The sequence below is a fragment of the Pediculus humanus genome, genomic scaffold (genome assembly GCF_000006295.1).
Source record: "Pediculus humanus corporis 1103172108298 genomic scaffold, whole genome shotgun sequence".
NCBI lineage: Eukaryota > Metazoa > Arthropoda > Insecta > Psocodea > Pediculidae > Pediculus > Pediculus humanus.
This window is the reverse complement of record NW_002987867.1, coordinates 92,649-115,719: the sequence shown is the minus strand read 5'-3', so window position 1 is coordinate 115,719 and position 23,071 is coordinate 92,649. Positions and strand designations below refer to the sequence as shown.

Below are 23,071 nucleotides of genomic sequence, written 5' to 3'. Positions count from 1 at the left end.
ATTACTATTATTATTATTATTATTATTATTATTATTATTATTATTATCATTATTTAATTTTTTTTCTTTTCTATAAATTTAAATTAAAAAATTATTTTTTTTCCTTTTTTTTTTTTTTTTGTAAATGCAATCGACGGAGTAAAATTTTGAACACATGTAAAATTAAATAAATATTATTATTATTATTATTAATTTGAAAATAAAAAATTAAGAAAAAAACTCATTATTATTATTATCATTATTATTAATTAATTAATAAATTTTATAAAAAAATTTTCCACCCACCTTTTTTATACTATTTAATAATCCCACATTCTCTCTCTCCCTCTCTCTCTTTCTTCTTTAGACTGATACACTTTATATAATAAACTGATAGACTGATACACTGTAATAATAATAATAATAATAATAATAATAATAATAATAATAATAATAATAATAATAATAATAATAATATGTATAATTATTAAAAAAAAAAAAATTTTTTTCACATTCCCATTTATTTATTTTGAATTAAATATCATTTGTTATGTATTTACGAGTGCGTTATTTTAGAGAATTTAGTGATGTGTGCCCCTCAAATAATTAATTTTATCACATTTTTTTATATATTTATATATAATTCGATTGCACGATTTGTAGCCATAAAAAAACAGAAAAAATCATTATCATCATCATCATCATCAAATCAAAAACGAACGAACAAACAAAAAATTAATCAAAAATAAGACAAAAAAAAAAAAAAAGAAAATGATAATGAAAAAAAAAAAACAACAGAACAGAACATATAAATAATAATAATAGTAATAGTAACAATAATAATAATAATAATAATAATAATAATAATAATAATAATAATAATACTTAAAATTTAAATAATTTATTTACTTTATTTATTTATTTATTAATTATTTACCAAGTGGCAAGGTAATCAGTCTTCCGGTAGACATTTTAGTTAAAAATTAATAAGAAAATTATTATTATTATTAATAATACACGAGATGAAAACATTCCAAGCAAAACTACTAATTAATTAATTAATTATTATTAATAAACTTAATAAGCCAAAAAAAATTATGTATTTATGTATAAATCAAAAAAATAAATAAACTTTATCAAAATCGTTTCACATTTATTAAAAAAATTAACGACGACGACGACGACGATATTAATAAAATTTTATGAGAAAAAAAAAAAAAATCGGTAATAATAATAATAATAATAATAATATTGATAATAATGATAATAAAACTTTACTTATTTTAAATGTAAAAACAATACACGTTATTTTATTTTATTTTTTTTTCATTTTTTTTTTTTTTTAATATTAATTTATTACAAAAAATTCAATTTAATAGACTAGAGATACAATCCAAAAAAATTATTTTAATTTTTTTTTTTTTTTTTTTTACATATATAAATTCTTATAAATAATAATAATAATAATAAAAAAATTAAAATTAATAATTAATAATAATAATAATAATTAGAATCGAAACATGAACGTAAAAATATTAAAATACTGGGTATTTTTTTAATTCTGTTTACACAAAATAAAAAAATAAACCATTTATTTATTTATTTATTAAGTACTTTAATAAATTGAAACAACGTGGTTAAAAAAAAAAAATAATAATAATAATAATAATAATAACGAATAGCAGTAGCTAAAATACATAATTTACAAACTGATTGGATTTTCTTTTTTTTTTTTTTCTTTTTTTTTATTAATTAATATTATTATTATCATCATTTTGTTCTGTTATAATGTTTTCCTTTTTTTTCCTTTCTCAAATCTCCACATATTATTCGTCAAAAAAAAAAAAAAAACAAACCTTCTTTGGCTCCATATTAAAAAACGATTTAAAAAAAAAAAAAGGCACAGAAATTACTATTATTATTATTATTATTATTTTCTTTTCTCTTCCACCCCCCCCCTCGCTCCCCGGTTATTTTTTTTTTTTTATAAATACACAATTTATATAATAACGTATAATTTAGAAATTATATATACGTGTGTGTGTGTGTGTGTACGTTCATACTATAAATAATATAATATATATAAATAAATATATATATATATATATATACGAATATGTTACAATAGACAAAATAATAATAATAATAAATACGTGTATTGTCAACGAGCAAACAAGCTCACAATAAGGCTAGAAATCCATTTAATCAAACATTTAAACAAACAATCCCTCCCCCCCCTACTAAATTTACTCCGTTTTGCTCCTCCCCTTTTTCTCTCCCGCCCACCCCCCCTCTCTCTTTCTCTCCTCCCATTCGACTCTCTTACAAATTTTACCAGGAATTTTAATAAAAAAAAAAATTTTGCTCAGCTACTGCTCGTCCATTATTAAAACCCTTCCCTCCCCCCCCCCAATAATGACAAAAAAAATCGATCGATTTCATTATTGTATTTTATTTAAAGCTTTTTTTTAAATCAATGATGACGACAATTTATTATTATTATTATTCTTTTACTAAAAAAAAAATTAATTAATCGATCATTTTAATAAAATTTTTTTCTTTTTTTCCATTCGTGTGTGTGTGTGTGTGCACAGTGTAAACTTCAAATCATAATAAATATCATTTTTTAATATTTAAATACTAACGATAATAATAATAATAATAATAATAATAATAATAACATTTACGGTAAACATTTTAAAAAACTTATTTAAAAAAAAAAAAAAAAGAAAAATTTGATTTAAAAAATAATTCTTTTAGCAGAATAAAATACTTGAGAGAAAAAAAAAAGAAAATTTTTTTTTTTTTCCGAGTTGATGGTTGAGCATAATTGAATACTGTATTTCTTTTTTGTGTATAAATAAAATAATAATAATAATAATAATAATAATAATAATCACACGTAAATTAAAAAAAAAAAAACAATTAAAAATGATTTTTTTTTCCCCAAATAAAAAATCCATAAATAAAACACGGGAGATTCGATTTTCCTTTCGAAAAAGGAAAATTTTATTTGTTTACTTAAAATGGCACGAGAAATAATAATAATAATAATAATAATAATAATAATAATAAACAACAACAACAAAAACAAATCGTCTAAATAAATAAAATAATAAATAATTTAAAATAAAAAACGCTTGAGATGATTTCCCCCCCCCCGCTTGTGTTTTGATATATATGTAAAATACTTTACTGTAATATATACTGAAAGGTTTTCTTTCTCTCCCTCTCCCCCCCCCCTAATTACATTCAAAGAATTGCTTACTTAAAAAAAAAAAAAAAAAAAGAAAAGTTTCTGTCACTCGGAATGCATCATCAAACGCTCCAATTACTGCAAATTAAAAATTTAAAATAGGCGCCTTTTTTTGACCTTGAATAAAAATACTAATAATAATAATAGTAATAATCGTAATAATAATAATAATAATAATAATTAATAATTTAAATAAAACATTTCGACACGAATTAATAAATAATAATAATAATAATTAAAAATTAATAAAATAAAATCTCAACCATCATCTCCTCCCCCCCCCTTCTATTTTTTTTTTTTTTTTAAATCTAAAATATTATTCATTTCCATCCCCTCCCTACCCTATACAAAACAACCGATTTTTTTTTAAAAATTTGTTTGTTTGTTTGTTTGTTTTGCTATCGTTCACGTTGTTTCCTGTTTTCTGTCGTTTCCGGTTTTTTAAAATAATAAATCATTAAAAAAATGAAACGAAATTTCCTGCGTTCCTGCGTTTTCTTCTCTCTCTCTCTCTCTCTTCTCCTCCTTATGGCCTCCTCCTTCTCCTCTCTCCATATGCTCTCTCTCAAATGATAACGTTAGTTCACAAAAATAATAATAATAGTAATAGTAATAATAATAATAATAATAATGTTTTTTTTTTGTCTCGTCCTCCTCCTCCTCCTCCTTTCATTCATTCTTTACTTTATTTTTTTTTTTTTTTCTTCCCCCATTTGGTTGTTGTTATTATTATTATTATTGGCCAAAGATCATTTACTTAACTTACTAATGACTCGTATCAATGCTCCATTTTCATCTTTTAATCTCTGATTTTCTGCTTTTAACGTTTCTAATAACTGAAAATAATCAAAACAAAAGCAAAATTAATTTATTTATAAAAAATCTGTTTGGAGTTTTTACACAATTATGTACATTAATAACAAAAAAAAAAAAATGACGGGAGACATTATTAATAATTTGTCATCACCAGGCTCTAAAATAATAACAGGGGGCTAGAGAGAGGGGGGAGGGGGAGGGGGAAAGAAAATTGTAAACAAAAGGCTATGTTTGTTTTTGTGTTTCAATGTTTACCACCACGTGTGTTTGTTTGTTTGTTTGTTATTATTTAGTCTTCATATAACGAACGATTAACTTCCGATTTCGAAATTTTTCGAAAAAAAAAAAAAAAAAAAAAAAAACAAGTTGGCTGACCTGATTTGCTTTTCGCACTCATACCAACACCTTCCCGAATCATTTCAAAACACAAACGGCGAACTTTTTTTTAATAAGTTTTTTGAGTAGAAATAAATATAATGCGACATTTTTTTTTCTCTTTTTTTTTTTTTTTTTAAATGGCACAATTTCAATGTTAATGACCTCGGTTAGAAAAACAAAGAAAATAGGAAATACGAAAAGGGTTTAAACTACTGAGAAATTTAATGTCACAAACGCACACGCACACGCACACACATTTATCGTAACCGTCGTAGAAATTTTTTCTTATTTACAGTTAAGAGAAAAAAAAAATTAAAAATAAAATCAAATCAACCGACGGTTAAACAAACAAACAAAAAAAGTCATGCATTTCTCAAATCACAATTTTCCTATTTAATAATAATAATAATAATAATAATAATAATGATGATGATGATGATGATGATAATGAGTAAAAACAAACATTTAAACGTAATTTTCTTTTCTTTCAACGAACGAATCAACAACCACAGATAAAACAAAAACAAAAAAACAAACAGCAACGTCAAAGCAAAAAAGCTCAAATCGTTATTTAACAAAAAAAAAAAAAGAAAAACTAATGATAATAATAATAATAATAATTAATAAAAATAACGTTGGTGAATTACACACACGCAAAAAAAAAAAAAAAAAAAAAAAAAAACGACCATTATGGAAAACGATTATAATGGTAGAGAGCCATGCCACAGCAGCATCAGCAGCAGCATCAGCATCAGCAGCATCTTTTTTTTTTTGTTTTTTTGTTTTTTTTTTTTTTTAAATTTTTTTACCTCACTTTTGTGAAGAATTCGTCAGTTTTGACACGACGCGTGTTAAAGCTCGATTTTCAGCTTTCAAACGTTCGTTTTCTGCTTTCAGCTTTTGTAATTGCTGAAAAGATACAGACCGTGCCAATGAAAACGATTCCCAAGAGAGAAAAAAAAAAAAAAAAAAAAAAAAGAAAAAAGTTCTAAGGAACAAACGAAAACAAACAGTCAGTCAGTCAGTCAGACAGACAAACAGACAGACAGTCGGAGAAACGGAGAAAGAAAAAAAAAAAAAAAAAAAAAAAAAAAAAGTAAACTTAAAGGGAAAAGAGAAAAGAGAAAAAAAAAATTGACGTAAGATTTAAAAATAATAATAATAATAATAATAATAATAATAATAATAATAATAATAATAATAATAATAATAATAATAATAATAATAATAATAATAATAATCAAACAACAAACAAAAAATTATTTTCGGATTTTATTTTCCTTTTCCGCACTTTCCCCTCCCCTTTTCTCCCCCTCACCCCCCCGAAACGATCGACAAATTTCAAAAATTTTTATTGCGACAGAAAAAAACAATAACAATAACAATAACAATAATAATAATAATAATAATAATAATAATAATAATAATAATAATAATAATAATAATAATAATAATAAAAACAAAACGCGAGCATGACTTTTAATCATCGACAAAAAAAAAAAAAAAAAACAAACAACGTAATTATCGTAAAAATATTTCCTGTCGTTTTTCTTAATAAAAAAAAAAAAAAAAAATTTTCTTTTGCTGTCGGAAAATATATTATTATATTTTGCTTTTTTTTCTTTTTTTTTCTTTTGCCAACTTGAAAAAGTTTTTCATTTAATTTTAAACGATTAAAAAGGTGTCGTGAGTGAGCGATGAGAGAATAATGATTGGGGGCTTTTTCCATTGACTTTTTTCCTTCTCCTCAACCCCCCCCCGCCACGTGTTTCCCCTCCTTTTTCCTGATGGATTTCCGTTTGTTTAATAACAAAATGAACGAAAGCAGTTTGAAAATATTTTAAATATCCAACCGAGTCGCGGTAAAAGGAAAAAAGGAAAAAAAAGAAAACGTCGCGAAAGGTTCATTCAACGGTTTACCTTTTTTACTTTTTTAAACGTTTTGAACTTAAACAAAAAAAAAAAAAAAAATTTTAACGACTTTTATTTATAGTTTTTTATTTTCTCGTTTGTTTATTATTAATTTTCTCAACTAAAATGTTTCTTTTTTTTTTTCTAAAAATAAAAACTACGTTAATTTTCAAAAATGTTTTCTCTTTCTATGAAACGATAGTAATAATAATAATAATAATAATAAGCCTTTTCTTTCAACGTATAAATTTACAATCAATCTTTTTAAAAAATTAAATCGTTTCGATAGGGAAGCCGGGGAGGGGGGGGGGGGGAAAGGGAAAGAGTGAGAAAAGAGAGAAAATCAAAACGATGATAAATAAACACGAGAAAAACACCAAACGAAAATTTTTTGGCAGAGAGAGAGAGAGAGAGAGAGAGAGAGAGAGAGAGAGAGGAAGGAAAAAAAAAATCAACGACGACGAATTTAAAAGGAAAATTTCGCAAATGTGCAACACAAACTACAACAAAAACTACAACAAAAATATTCAATTGGTACACATATTTTACCACCACTACCACCACCACCAACAACTCTACCTTCGACCTTTCCTTTCTCTCAAAGGACCAAAAAAAAAAAAAAAAAAGAAAATGTCACGTGACATCACACGAAAATGGTAATAGAAAATTGTGCACGTACCTTAAGCTCTTCCTCCATTTCCGATAATTTCCTTTCTAAAGCTCGTCTTTCCCTCTTTTCCATTTCCGACAGCGACGCTTTGTCCGTATTTACATGTTTTTCTAAATTACTCCTAGCATCCGTCAATTCATCTTCAGTCTTTTTCAATTTTTCCTTTAGCCTCTCGTTTTGTGCTTTTGATTCTTCGTACAATTTCTTGTAGTCGATTTCGCCGTTTTCGGTCACATCGTTATTTTGTAACCTCGTAGAGAAATCGTCATTGACTCCGGACGATGACACTGAACTAACTCTCGACGATCGTCCGGACTTGTCGTCACTCTGCAAAAAATTAAAGTGGTAAATTAAAGAAAAGCACATCCATGTTGTTGTCAACGCGGAATGAAATGATCAAAAACGACAAAAAAAAAAAATGGGCAACAAATTCGGGAAAAATTTTCTCCTTACGCCGTAACCCTCGGACCCTTCGGAACTCTTTAAACTTAAAAGACTCGAAGTTGATCCAGTTCTGGATCCCATTACGGATCTCGTGGGAGACCTAGATATCGGTTTAGAATAAAGGCTCGGCGACAGGTGTTTCATCGAAGACGAAGAAGGCGAAGTCAGGTACGAGCTAACGGACGATCCCGACGGTAAATGTAATGATCCGTATCCGGAATTCGTGCCGCCGTAAGTCGAATAAGAATTTCCGTAATTCGAATAAGATGGCGGCGAATGATAACTTCCGTACGAGCCGTATGAATTACTTCCGTACGAGTGACCGAGAGAATTTCCGCTACCGTACGGATTAGAATAACTCGAGTATCCACCATTTCCGGATGGTGAAAAATACCCCGTGTTACGGGAACGATTATTTGTTCGAAGGGATGACGAAACTCCCGCGGATCTCCGAGGATCCCGAGACGCGGATCCCATCGTTCTTGAATACGACATTTGTTTTTTTTAAAATAAATATTATTATTTAAAAAAAAAAAAAAAAACTCGCACCGTAACGACTTCGATCACCGATGAATATTAACTACAGATGTTACTACAAATCTTGGAACGTTTTCATTTTTTTTTTTTTTTTTTTTAGAATTCAGTGTCGGATCGACTCATTCACGTGTGAGAGAGAGAGAGAGAGAGAGAGAGAAACAAATCACAAATTTTTTCACCGCCATTTTCGAATCGAAACTTTAAAACATTTAAAAACACAAAAAAATTTAACGGTTTAATTATTATTATTTGTTATATATATATATATATAAAAATTCGAATAAAAAAAGAGTCGTTAAATTCAAAACACAAAAAGAAAACGGTAGGCAATTATTTACATTATTTGAAATCTTAAAATAACTTTTCAATTTTCGCAATTTCCCAACTTTCCAACTTTCAAATTTTGTCACAGATGAAATCAACAGTTAAAATAGGTCAACAAAAAAAAAGAAAATCCAAGGTAATCCTGTAATAAAAACCTCATTACGATAATGTTAAATAAACTTTTGGGTCAAATTTAATTCGATTCAATTTCTTTTTATACTTCATTTAACGGAGGTAGAGAGCGAGCGAGCGAGGGGAGAAAGGGGGAGGGGAGGGGGGGGGTAAGAAAAGAGGAGAAACGTTCGCGTAAGTTTAGTTTAAACGTTTGTTTCCCAAACCAGCCAAAAAATACATCGAACGAAGGGGGGGGGAGACGAAGGGGAGGGCGAGTGGGAAATTTTCAAATTTTCAATCGATCAAAATGTCTTTGCGATATTTAAACGTTTAAAAAAAAAAAAAAAAAAAAAAAACATAACGAAAATAATTTTGTCAAACAAAATTTTCCTTTGGCCCAAGCCAGAAAATTTAAATTTTTTTTTTTATAATTCGTAAACACGTAAACACACACACACACACAAAAAAAAAAAAAATTTTTTTTGCTTACTTTTTTTCTTCTGCAATCGCTCTTCTTAATCTAAAAATAAACATTTATATATGAAATTTTCATTCTCCCCGCGTAAACTGACACACTAAAATACCCCGTTTAAACGATCCATTTTTGATATGGTTTTGAGAGCGAGAGATGAGCAATGATTAGAGTAACTTTTTTTTATCCCACTACAAGTACTCGCAAGTACTCGAATAATATTTTTTTTTAAAGAAGAACATAAACATGTTTTTATTGTTACACGCACTCTCTCTCATCATTCGGACTTGAAAGCATTCAAATTTTAAACATCTTCATCGAATAAATTCCAAAAAAGAGAAAAATACATCAAAAAAAAAAAAAAACAGGAAAATTTATTCCTTTCGTTTGAAAGCGCTCAAGAGTATAAAAAGTCCAAGGGCGACGACACATTTCAAGTGGGAAATCGTCAAACCGTGTGTGGGTTGTAAAAAAAAAGAAAGAAAAACATTTGTCTTTTCACCATTTCCTAGAACGTGTGCGTGAGTGCGTGCGTGTGCGTGTGCGTGTGATAAATATCAAAGCCAAACCGTTTTAAGAACCAATATAACCACCTACGCTTGCTGACCGTTCGATTCGTGTTTATTTTTCTTTTTATTAAAAAAAAAAAAAAACAGAGTTTTGGCTTGTCGTTCTATCAAAGTGTGCAACGCATGTTTTTTCTCTCTCTCTCTCTCTCTCTCTCTTTTCAGGTATAAAAAATATAAATTTTTAAATATAAACTCACCACTTCGTTATTTAATTTATTTACTTCCGAATCTCCTGCTCCACCCGAATCTTGACGCTCGGGATCAATTTCCTACAATCATTCAAAAAAATTAAAACAATAATTAAAAAAATAAGTACGAGTAGAATTGAGGGGGGAGAGAGGGAGGGGAGGGGGAGGGGAGGGGGACATTATTAAAAAAGACAATTACATCCATATCCAGGTGAACGACTCCCGTTGATCGTCTTTTGGGTTTACGTCTCCTTTGTATAACGGCTTGAGTTGCAAGGGCACTTCTGGAATCATTTTCCTTGTCTTCTTTGTCATCTAATTTCGTTTGCCTTTGTCTCAGAGGCACGGTTACCGTTGTTTCTCCCGTATTATCCGTTGACAAATTATTTGCCGCGGTCAACGCGTTGACGGTCGTACCCGTAGTAGGTGGTCTCCTGACATAAGTTGAGGTATCTTCGGCAGTTGAATTTGTTTTCGTTCTGGCATCTTCGAGGAGGAACTGAAAATGAATAAAAAAAAAAAAAAATTGATTAAATTCATTGATTTCAGATAAACTTAATTAACGGATAATACTAGCATAAATATCCGTTTTTTTTTTTTTTTTTTTTTTGCAAAAAACAAACAGTCGGACGGACAACAGCAAGCAATAACTTTGTTAAATTATTTAACATTATTTTTCTCCGGCACATTATTATTCACCTTAAAGAAATTTTTCATTTTAAATATTTCAATGAAGAAGGAAACAAACCGTTCAAAACAAAAAAAACCGTTAACTACAGATTACTACAAAAAAAAAAAAAGGAAAACATTCCAAACTTTAACTGTTTTATAAACACCTTATTATTATTGTCCACTTTCAGCCTCCAAGAGGGCCTACGTTCGTGACTTGTATCTTCATCTTTTGCGGGTATTGTTGCCGTCGTCGGGGCTGTTGTTATCGTTGCCGATGCCAAAACAGATGACATTATTGTCTGTTAAATCCACACACAAGCCAATTGTATATAAAAACAAATTATATTTTTATGATAAAATAAAATTTCATCGCGTTTTATATATTATCATCGACCGCGACGGGGCGAATAAAAAACCGCTTCGAAAAAAAAATTTTTTTTTTTTGGATAATCAATCATTTACCTGATCATTATTATTATTATTATTATTATTATTATTATTATTAGCAGACGATTGTTGATTTCTTTTTTTAACGAGTTGTTCGGCCGATTTGATTTCTTCCAACGTGACACCCTGCGTTGATCGTCTCGTTTCTCTAACTCTTTTCGCGTGAGCTTTTCTTTGAGTTTCACTTTCTTCGTCTCTTACCGGAGGTACAAAAGACCTGAAACGTCAAAACGAAGCATTTTAAAGCATTGGTAAATTTGATGATCGCAATCAACAAACGTTAAAGCTTTGAAAAAAAAAAAAAAAAAAAAAAAAAAAACAGCCATGCCTCAACAATCGCAGAATTATTTAAAATCAAAAAAAAAATTCATAACTGCAATTTATAAAAAAAAAAAAAAAAAAAAAAATAATAATAATAAAATCGCCGTCTTCGATATTAACGAACAATTTAAAAAAAAAAAAACTTGAAAACATTAAAAAGCCGTTAAATTAATAAAAAAAAAAATTTATATAAATAATATTTGTAAAAAGCACTGCGCAAAAATTGTATTTTTTTTTTTTTCGTACGTAATTCATTAAAAATAAATAAATAAATAATAAAATCAAATAACAAAAAAAAAAAATAAAAGAAAAAAAGTTTAGTCTGACAATCAAAATTGCATTCATTTTAATTTTTTATCATTTATTTATTTATTTATTTAATCTTTCTCACTTGAAAAAGTTTTTGAAGATATTTCCGGGACTAAGTTTACTTCCACCTGGAGTGGTCGGTGTCGTCGGCGTACTCGGGGTAGGTGTTTCGGTTGTATTGCTATAAAATTTATCCCACTCAAACGAATTAGTTCAATTTTAAAAACGTCATTAATATAATTTCATTTTTGACTGAACGCCGCGAAATAAAACATTTACCATCTTAGAGTACTATCATTATTATTACAATCGCTCTTTCATTACTTTATTAAAAAAAAAAAAAATTATTATTATTATTAACACGAACCTTCCTATTGATGGTTGAGTGATAAGCGTGGGTGATGAAACGGTTCTTGAGGTAGTGGTTATTTGTGTTGTCCCTACAGTTTTCGTCATTGGCGTTGTTGTCGTCGTCACAGGAACATTTGAAGCGGAAGACTCTGTATTCGTGTTGTTAGATTCCTCTTTAGATCCTCGCCTGAAACGTTTAGAAAAAAAAAAAACGATAAAATTTCAAAAATTATTACAAAATAAATTTTGAATTTAAGATTTGTTATTATTACAAATTATTGATTTCAAAACGCCTGTATTATTAAATGTTTGTTTAAAAGTAAATATTTATTTTTCCCAAAACCCCGTCATTTCTCACGTTCAACTTAATTTATAATTCACTTTGAAAGAAAAATCCAATATTAGAAAAAAAAATTGATTTTAAGGGTTAATTTTAAAATTGTCAACATAAAAAAAAAAAAAAAAAATACCCAAATTAGTTTAATTTAAAAAAAAAAAAGAAAAGAAAAGACAAACGATAATTCACGTGCGAAACATTAAACATCATCACAATGATGTACATTTAAAATTACTCGGCAATAAAAGCGATTAAAAAAAAAAAAAAAGGGTCTACACACCTACTAGACGCTTGACGTTCCCTAAAAGAAGCTGACCTTATAGGAAGACGCACAATGGGTTGTCCCGTAGGAGGGTGAAGAGCTGGACAAGAACTAGCAATGCGAGCTTGAAGCTCCAGGTACCTGCGATAAAACCTAAAGCAACACGCACACATGCAAAAATAAATGCCGTCAAAACAAAAAAAAAAAAAAACAGACACGAGTTATGAGCACGAAACGACAAAAAACAAAAAATTTTAATTCTTGCTTTATGATAATTGTTTTTCACTTACTTTTCGTCTGCTTCAAAACTATGAGTTCTTCTTAACACGACTTCATTGGGAAATATAGAAGGCTTATTTGGTAATGCTTTTTTGTCTACATCTGCATAAAAAAAAAAAAAAAAATTAAAACTGATCTTCATTGTTAAAAAAAAAAAAAAAAAAAAAAAAGTTAAAAATCTTACTTAATGTTAAATTCTTTGAAGGTTGTTCGTTTGTTTGCGGTTTGTTTCTAAACGAACCGGGCCTTCTCCAACTGGGAGATTCTTCTTCCAGAGAGGTTTGAGAACTGAGAGCAGTTTTATTTAGATCCGGTAAAGAAGGTATTCGAGTTGAGTCGTCCATGTTGACGCGATTTTTCTTTTCTGAAATATTTTTTTAATATATAAAAATATATAAATCGGCTGATAAAATGATATTTTTTTTATCTTTCCTAAAATTGTCTCTCATTCAAATATCCGTGAAAATTCTTACCGATTTCAATCCACTCGAGTTCAACATCATTTGAATTGCTGAACTCGGAACTTTCATCACTCCAAGATTCGCTATCATCGTCTTTTGTTTTACAGAAAGCATGCAAAGTTAAAATTTTCGAAGGAATTTGACGATTAATTACAATATCATTATCATTATCATTATTTTCTAAACCTTTAGGAAACCATTTTTTTTTGTTCGGATTTAAAATTTTTTAAATACTGCGTCGAGAAAAACGTGATCGAAACGCCGGAAATTAAAAATCAAAAAAAAAAAAAAAAAAAAGAAAATCTACTCACCCACGTTACTTTCCTCAGATGGAGATGTTGCAACTTCTTCCTTTTCCGATTTTCCCTCAACGTCAATTTCGACTTTTTTAACTTTATTACTAGGTTCTTCGGAAATGGCGCGGTCGAGCAACTGCCTTTCGGATGAAGTGTCCTTATTAATAAGATTAGTTTTATCTGCCACCGACATTCTAGTAACAGAAGACCTAAAAAATAATATTAATTTTAATTTTTTTATTTTTTAAAGGGATTTATTAAAAAAGGTTTATATTCCACGAGAAGGAAAACAAAAAAAAAAAAACTAAAGTTACCGTCTTTTTGGTGAGTTGAGTGCCTTATTGTGTAAATTGCTAGGAGGAGGGCGATCCTTTTGCAAAGCAGCCTGTTTCGTTCGGAGATCTTCCAAAACAGTAACCATGGCAATGTCGGCAACATCCATAGGAGTTTGACCCTTCAAATAAATTAAATTTTTAACTTGTTAAACCATTCGAGCGAAAATCAAACTTTAAAAATCAAATTTTTAAAAAAAAACCCACAACATAATTTTTAATATCCATATTACAAAAATTTTCGACCAACATTTCCGCAGCTTCCTTTTGACCCCAATGTGCTGCAGCATGCAAAGGCGTCCAACCATCAAAGTCTTGAACGTCGACGTCAATTTGACCTGGAAAACAAGGCATCAAACATTGGAAAATGACGTTAAAAATTTTTCAATACAACGAAACGAATTTTAAACTCTTAAATTAGAAAAATTGTTTTGTTTCTTAATGACGATAAATTTTTAATGATAATTAAAAAAAAAAAAAAAAAGGAAAAATCATTAAGGATTTAATTTACCAAAGATAATTTTGAAGTGACAATTTAATTCATCACCACAAACTCAAATTCTTTGGGAATTCAAAAAAATTCTATAAAATTTATATCGGGGGGGGGAGGCCGGGGGGAAAAGGTATGTACCTTGTAATAAAATACTCATGACTTTAATGTATCCTTTGGCCGCAGCAACGTGAAGAGCCGTCGCTCCAGTTTTAGGATGAGGTACTAAAGGATCAATGTTATCTCCACCGTTAAACCAATCTTTGGCATCTTCAAGCATAATTATTTCTTCCCTATTCCTTGCTTCGTCACAATCGATTCCTGAAAAAATGAATATAAAAAAAAAAAAAACTTATAATTTTAATGTAAAATTGTTTGAACCACGTGACTAAGAATACTAAAAACCCACAACAAATAGGGAAAAAATCGTTTCCCCCCCCCCTAATAATAAATATTTTCCTCTTGTGATCTAATCCAGACAAAACAACAAAATTTTTTAAATAAGGATTAGAGAGAGAAAGCGTTTTAACCGCTGAAGAAAAACAAACAAACAAACTTACTCCGTAATAAGTGTTTGTTTGTTTAGTTGAAAACAATTTTAATTTTTATAAAATTCGAATCATTCTTGTTTGTTGTACTCTTAAAATTAATTAATTACGATATATTTGAAACATATTATTAACCGTTCAAACATTTAATTAAAAAAAAAAAATAATAATAATAATAATAATAATAAATTAACCATTTCGAGCCATTTTTTTTTTTTTTTTTTTAGAAAAATTTTTCGCATAACAAAGGAGGAACGTCGTAAAAAAAAAAAAAAACGTTAATTAACAAATTGCATACGAATGACAAAGTATTTAAATATTACAAGCTACAAACTCTTACATTCATTAGAATTTAAAAAAAAAAAAAAAAAAAAAAAAACATCAGAAAATGGCTTAAAAAATATGTTTGAATAAATTGCAGAACAAAAAAAATGAAAGTTTCCAATTCAACCTCGTGGAAAACCTGATCTTCCCGAACGTAATTATTTTTTATTAGCGAAATCAACATTCAATATATGGCAATTCATTATATATATTTTTTTATAACATCTTGTTTGTTTGTTTGTTCTTGCATACGAAACAACGTGAGAATTCATTATTACTACTTATTTTTTTTAATGATTTGATATAAATCCCTTCAGAGATCAATCCCCGTTCGACATTTTTTTTTTTTTTTTTTTGGCGGTCTTTTAAACCAACATTTCTATAATCTTTCATGACCATTCGTATTAATCAACTTTTTCTTCAACTAAAAAAAATTCATAAATAAAGGTCAACGACGTAACACACTCAGAAAGAAAAACACTCATCGATGCGATCATCTCATGAATTTTTCCTTTTTCATTTAACCGTGAAAAACGAATACGTAAAAAATTCTTTTTTCTTAAAAGACTAAATTTCTTCGAGATTGACCCACTTGGATAGGTTAGTTATAAATAATGAACGATTTCATTTTTTTTAAAAAAAAACAAAACTCGTCCATTTTTGTTTTTCCGCGGAAAATTTTTGTAATCGATATGTTTATCATCATCCTTACTTTCTTTCTTTCTTTTCGCGGTGGTAACACATTACTTTTGCTATTTCATTTCAATATCTTATGAGATAAAAACTCCCCCCCCCAAAAAAAAAAAAAAAAAAAAAAAAAAGAAAAACGCTTTTATTTTTCTTTCCCAGGTTCGACCCCGTACCGTACGTTTAAAAAAAAAAAAAAAAAATCGCGACTAAAAAAAAAAAAAAAAGTTAGTAAACCGTTTTTATTTAAACATCTTATTTACAAGTCACGTTTCGGACGCAAATATTCGATTAATTGCATAATTTTGAATTTATAAATAAACTGATAAAGTGGCACTTTTAAAAAAAAAATTTGCCCTTTATGTTATGTTGTTACTTAATTATTTTTTTTTTTTTGAAATTAAAACCGCCACCGTCGAAACAATTCAAAGCATTGCAGTTTATTTTTTTATTTTTTTTTTTAAGGAAAACGAATGAACAAGTACAAACCTTGAGCATCGATTATTTCTTGAAGTATATCATCCATTGCATCCGATTCCGCAATGTCCAATGGTAATTCACCGTCATTATTAACAGCGGCCACGTTTGCTCCATTTTCAATAAGGTATTTGGCAATGCTTATGAAACCGCAGGAAGCGGTTGCATGAAGAGGAGTCCAACCCTCGTTGTCGCCACGGTTAACGTCGGCTCCGTGAGAGACTAAGAATTCAACCATGTCCAAATTATTGTCAATGCAAGCCTGAAAAGAATTTCAATTTATTTTTAATATACATACATACATAAGTATTTTTTTTTTTTTATTAATAAATCGTTGCCAAAACCCCGGGCCCGGTTCGTATGCCATTTAAAGAAATTCAGAACGCAAAAAAATACTTTCAAAGTTATTCGACTGTTTTTTCTTTTTTTTTTTTTTTTTTCGAGTTAAATAAATAAAAGGAGAGGAACAAGAACATGATTTAAATTTTTACAAAATTGTTAAATGTTTAAAAATAAAAAGAAATTTTTTAAGGATTCGCGCGTCAAAGAGTATGTCGAAAAAAATAAAAAAAAAATAGAAAGGAATTATTTTACGGTTGGAAGAAAACTCTACAAGAAACACAACATTTAGAAAAAAAAAAAAGAAAAAGTGTTATATTTTCGATGTTGCTTAAAAAAAAAAAAAAAACAAAAAACCACAAGGCATAAATTTGAAAATTCTTTTGTTTTCCCCCCCCCTTTCCCCCCACACTCTCCCTCTCGATTCCATTAAATTGAAAATTTTTTTTTGTTGTTGTCGAATTTTTAAATAAATCTCATTAAAATCAAAAAAAAAAAAAAAAATTAGATTCTTCATTATCATTATTGAAAAACTCTATAAAACAAAAAGTATTATGTTATGAAAACCATTAAAAAACGTTTAAGCGTTTTGCTTTCCCCTCCTCCCTCCTCTCTCTCTCTCTCTCTCTCTCCCTATAAAATAAAATGATGATGAAATTTAAATATGTATTTTTTTTTTGTGAAACTGATATATAATAATAATCCTTGACTCGGCGGTTGAATAATTATTGAGCAAATCAAATCTTGGTGTAAAAAAAAAAAAAAAAAAAAAAAAAAAAAAATACACTTGATAAAACTAGAAAGAGAGAGAGAGAGAGAGAGAGAGAGAGAGAGGGAGGGGGAGGGGAAAGGGAAAAAAAGAAAGAAAAAGAAAAAAACCTCAAGTTTTTAAAAAAACGCCCACAAGAAAAAGCTTGCACAAACTCTCTTAAACTTTTTCTCACCGCTTTAATATTATTATTATTATTATTATTATTTATATGCCGTTTTCGTTTAAATAATTGTATAAGAAAAAAAATTTATGTTCCATCACGAAATGAACATTGACTGGTAAAAGATATGTGCTGACAAGATTAATCAAAACCTTTAATTTTCATTAAAATTTATTACACCTATTTTCGTAAATAAATTTTTCATAACACCGATACAAGAGTAATTTTTCATAACACTGAAAATAAATATTTCATATTCGATATGAAAAGTCAGTCAGTCAGTCAGTGATTATTTTTTTCTCTCTCTCTCTCCCCCTCTCCCTCTTTTTTCTTTCTCTCTTGAACCGGAAAAAATTTAAAAAAACCATTTTTCTTATTTGCTGCCAGAAGACAGGGTGGGAAAGGGAGAAGGGGGAATAAATTAAAATTATTCAGTAAATGAAAGATTCTTATTATCATTATTATTATTATTATTATTATTATTATTATTATTATTATTATTATTATTATTATTATTATATACATGAGATATTAACGCCCACTCATCCTCTTAATTCACCCAAGTAAAGTTAACTGACCCGATTAATATTGTTAAAAACATTTTTTCCCCCCCCCATTTGATTGAAGGATAATCCTTAATAATTAAATTCATTTATTATTCGAATTCAAATAATTTGTGTAAAAATTCATCGAAGTAAACGAGAAAGACAGAAAATCAAAATAATAATAATAATAATAATTGTTGAAAAATAAGCCCCCCCCCTTTTATTTTTATTTTTTTTAAAATGTTTTCTTTTCAAAAATGCAGCTTAGACAAGTAGATTAAAATAAAATAAAATAAAATAAAATAAAATTTTTAAATAAAAACCGCGTTTTACGAAAAAAACTAATAAAAAAAAAATTCCTGATGGAAAAGAGAGAGAGAGAAACAATTAATTGCAATATAAGTTTTTTTTTTTTCTGCAGATGTTTGAAAAATTTTTTTTTTTTTTTTTTTTTTTTTTTTTTTTGTAAAAGAAACAAAATAAAATCGAAATAATTAAAAAAAAAAAACGTTCGTTTTGTTCGTTATTATGAAATTCATTAAAATTTTATTATTCTGACAAAAATAATGATAATAATTATTGTTTTTATTATTATTATTATTGTGAATAATATAATAACGTTCTCTCTCTCTCTCTCTCTCTTGTTATTATTACACACAAAAAAAAACATATTTCTTCTTCTTCTTCTTCGATACATTTGTTTTGATACAAAACGAACGAACGGGACGATTTCGAAAGCAGACGATGTAAAAAAAAACCAAAATAAAAAAAAAAATTCGTGAGCGCCATGAATAATTTAATTTCTCACATGAACGAGAGAGAGAGAGAGAGAGAGAGAAAAACTATCGTACAAATTTACACACTTAATCCCTGTGATAAAAATAACAATTTATCGAATAAAATTGTACGTAAAAATTAAAAGCCATCACTTACTTAACTTTATACTTGAAAAATTTTTGATTTATGTAATTACCAAAAAAAAAAAAAAAAAAAAATTAAGCAACAAGTAATAAAACGTTAATAAATTCCTTCCTTCCTGATATCAATCACATTTTGGGGTTGTAAACCTCCTATTCTATTCACCTAATAATTCACCTCACCTATTCTAACCTAATAATTACTTGAAACCTCCTCCCTCCCCCTTTATTTTTTTTTTACATAAAAAAAAAAAATTTTAGGAAAAAATTTGTAATTTTCATTCAACAATTCATCATTTAAACTTTAAATGCTGATAAAGCATTACGTTAATGATAATGATAATAATAATAATAATAATTTTATTAAACTTAATAATATAAACTTTTTCAGAAAATCCTTTGTTTCCTTTAACACATTTGACAAAACGTTGTAGACAAAAAAAAATTTTTTTTTTAAACAAGAAAAAGTCAAAAATTAAAAAAAAAGTTTTTTTTTTTTTTTTTCAAATATTTTTAAAAACTCAGAAAGGGAAAAGACGTCCAAAATAAAATAAAATTTAAATTAAATTAGGAAAAAAAAAAAAAAAAAAAAAAAGAAAAAGAAAAAGGGTAAAAAAGCTAAACCTGTTAAATTTTAATAAATTAATGCTATTGAATAACAGCCAACTTTTTTTAGGCCTATTTTTTTTCTTTTTCTTTTTTTTTAACATGTGCACTCGTGGGCTGTCGAGAAAAAGTTTATTTTGTTGAGAAATTAACGCTACAACATTATAAAAAAAAAAAAAAAAACCAAATTTAAAAAAACAAATAAAATTACATTGCATTTCATACTCGTATAAAAATCATTTGTAATTTCCCCCTCCCCTCCACCTTTGACATCCTAAAAATTCATAAGAAGGGGGGGGGGATAAGAAAAAAAAAAGAGAGAGAGAGAGAGAGAAAGAAAGAAAAAGTTTATTAATTATGAAAACATTTAATTGTTTTTCTACTCATTATTATTATTATATCAACAAATATTATTTAAATTTATTGAATTCTATCAATTCATTTGATGGCAAAATACATTTTTTTTTTTTTTTTTTTTTTTTAAAAGGACAAATTAGTATTCAACTATCATTTAAAAAAAAAATTATAATATAAAATTTCATCCGAAAAAAAAAAAAAATGAAAAACATTTTCAAGGCATAATATTTCACACGTCAAATATTTGTTTTTTATTACAATTACATCCATAAATCTATTATAAATTGAATACAAAAAAAAAAAAAAAAAAAAACCTTACACCTGACCTTTACAATTATATGTGTATTCATTTTTTTTTTTTTTTTTTCATTTAAACAAAACTTTCCACGTTTAACTTCACGAGAAGAATACAATAATTTTTCCCAATAATTATTACATCCAAAATTTTTAAAGACATATTAAATTGTCACCAATTTTATAATTTATTTCAAAAAGAAAAGAACGACAGACAATTTAGAAAAAAAAAAAAAAACCTGAACATTATTTTTACAACCGAATTAATGCCACACAAATTATATAAAAAATGAAACATTTGCAATCAATCAATCAAAAATCACATACAACACCTAACTTATCATTTTTATTTATTTTAATTGGGATTGATTTCAGTTGAAAGCCCTAAACTAAAAATTTTTTCTTTTCAAATTTCTCAATCGACAATATTCAGTTTTCCAAAGGCCAAACAAAAAATGAACAATAAAAAGTAGAAAAAGAGTAAGTAACCTCAAAAGTGAATGTAGTATCAAAAATATAAAATAACAATTTCTTGTTACAAAAGTATTTCGTTAATCGAGTCAAGCTTTAAGTCGAAACTATCATTTTTTATATTTATAAATGTGTGTGTGTGTGTGTGTGTGTGTGTGTGTATTCAGTAAAAACACATATAATTAAAATTATGTTGACTTAAAAAATAAAAAATCTGATTTAAACAAACTGTGACAGGTGTTCTAAAAGAGAAATTTGTGGAAGGCCATATCTAAAAATATATCGATCACTCGGGATTTACATCATATTTTACTCAGCAAAATATAAAAATAAATTTATACATCAAGTTTAATGACTTTTTATAATTGATACACTTTCTTTAACACATATCAATAAATTATTTAATAAAAGAAACTATTAATTTGGTTTCTTTTTTTTTTTTTTCTCTCTCTTCCTGAATTCAAAAATGTAATCGTAAAAAAAAAATTGAATATTTTAATTTTAAAAATTGTATGTACGATTTACTAAATCTTTTCGATAATATGGTTATGAACGTGGAAAAAAGATAGTAATTTAATTTCAATCATCCTTGAAAATTTAAATCTATGAAACATTAATTGTAATTGGTTTATATATAATAAAATAAAGTTCATTGCATGCCAAAAAAAAAAAATTTTTTTTAATGAATGTCAAAAAGACAAAGGTCACTCCTACACTTTTAAATTTAAAAATTCCATAATGTGGGTAAATGAGTTATACATTATCTAATACTTTCAATTCTAATATTATTATCGGTCATAATTACAAATAATTGGATACATAAAATGCCTTGATTTATACTTCAATATTTTTATCTAATAACTTTTCATTTTTGTATGTAATCAAGTAATGTATAAATGTTCAAAAAAACTAAGAAGAAAACTTTTTAAAAAAAAAGCCATGATTTTATGACTTTAAGTACTTCAAATTCAGCAGAAAATCTACTTATATAATTTTTTTTAACATTCATTCGAGGTTTAAAATATTTAAAAATTATTCATAGATTTCTTCCTCAGTTTTAAAAAAATGAATAGAATATTACACATTTTGTTTAAGATAAATTGAGATTCAATAGCATCAAGTTAATAAAATATATGTCTTAGTCATCTTAAATGTCCTTAAATAGCATGATTAAAACATAGATCGGTTACACATATTATGAGATTGATATAATGTCCTAAATTAAAACCGCAAGGCTGCTAAATAACCGACTAAACAACCCCCAGGCAACTTCAGCTGCACAAGGCAGCCATCTTAATTCATATGGATGAAACTTAATAAAAATATTAATGTGCTCACTTATGATAATTATAAAAGAATGACCGAAATCTTACTTGATGAAGAGCGGTTAATCCATCTACATTTGCTGTATCAATATCGGCACCATCATCAAGCAACCGTAAAACTTCTTCCTTGTCGCCCGCTGCACACGCCGCGAGAAATACACATCCTAAAGAAAATTGAATTCTCCGAGAAGCTAACTTAGGTTCGAAATCTTGTAAATTAGTCGCGGATTCTTCCCAACGTTTTAACTGTTCGGCACGCTTAAACGTCGCCGAATTGGAACGATTTTCCAACGACATTTTTTTTGTATCCCCATACGTCTACAGCACTTTTATCAACATGGAGGGAGCGGCCACTTTTGCTGTGAACTAAGAGAACGAGGTGTACGTTCAGAAACTTAAAATTTTATATTATACAATTTAAAATTCTCAATCTCAAAAGCTAAACATAGGTGCAACATTTGTTGAATTTTAAAAGTGCCAGATAATTATTTCTTTGGAATTAACTTTATTTCAACCTAAACATTTTCAAATTTTCTTCTTGAAAATTTAATCAACCACTTAATAATCAAATGCTAAACCAAAAGGAAACGTTTCAAATTTAAAGTGAAAAATAAATAACAGATTTGCATAAATTTCATTTTACATTTTAGAGATATTTTAAAATTTTAGCTATAATTAATTAATAATAAATATCTATAAGTCAAAAATTAAAATAAAAACGTTTGTAAAAATTTTTAATTTTATCATAAATCTTTATTTTTTAAATTATTTATTATTGTTAGGTTAGTCATAATAATATTAGATCACAAAAATTAATTCTCATCTAAAGACAAGTTGGCCGATTAACTTCAATAAATAATGATTCAATTTTCAATTACGATAAAAAAAATATTGTCGGATAACATTTATGTTCAATTTTATAAAAAATTATTTTAGTTATAAATAACAACATGTTATAAAAAATAAAATTTAAATACTTTATAATACCATATAACATAGATTGTGCAGTAAAAAAAAACAATAACATAAATTAC

At 27.2% G+C, this 23,071-nt stretch overlaps 2 protein-coding genes across 2 annotated transcripts; both read right to left on the bottom strand.

Moving 5' to 3' along the window:
• Positions 1 to 6,983: 6,983 nt before the first annotated feature.
• Positions 6,984 to 7,949, bottom strand: Phum_PHUM561410 (uncharacterized protein; the record flags this gene model as incomplete). Its single annotated transcript, XM_002431898.1, has 2 exons — positions 6,984 to 7,337; positions 7,464 to 7,949. 2 exons carry the CDS (start codon positions 7,947 to 7,949, stop codon positions 6,984 to 6,986), a joined length of 840 nt encoding a protein of 279 aa, XP_002431943.1.
• Positions 7,950 to 9,275: 1,326 nt separating this feature from the next.
• On the bottom strand, positions 9,276 to 22,334 carry Phum_PHUM561400 (protein phosphatase 1 regulatory subunit 12B, putative; the record flags this gene model as incomplete). Its single annotated transcript, XM_002431897.1, has 13 exons — positions 9,276 to 9,395; positions 9,668 to 9,739; positions 9,858 to 10,157; positions 10,495 to 10,629; positions 10,793 to 10,994; positions 11,775 to 11,945; positions 12,648 to 12,738; positions 13,409 to 13,602; positions 13,708 to 13,847; positions 13,933 to 14,063; positions 14,357 to 14,536; positions 16,264 to 16,513; positions 22,086 to 22,334. 13 exons carry the CDS (start codon positions 22,332 to 22,334, stop codon positions 9,276 to 9,278), a joined length of 2,235 nt encoding a protein of 744 aa, XP_002431942.1.
• Positions 22,335 to 23,071: the final 737 nt, after the last annotated feature.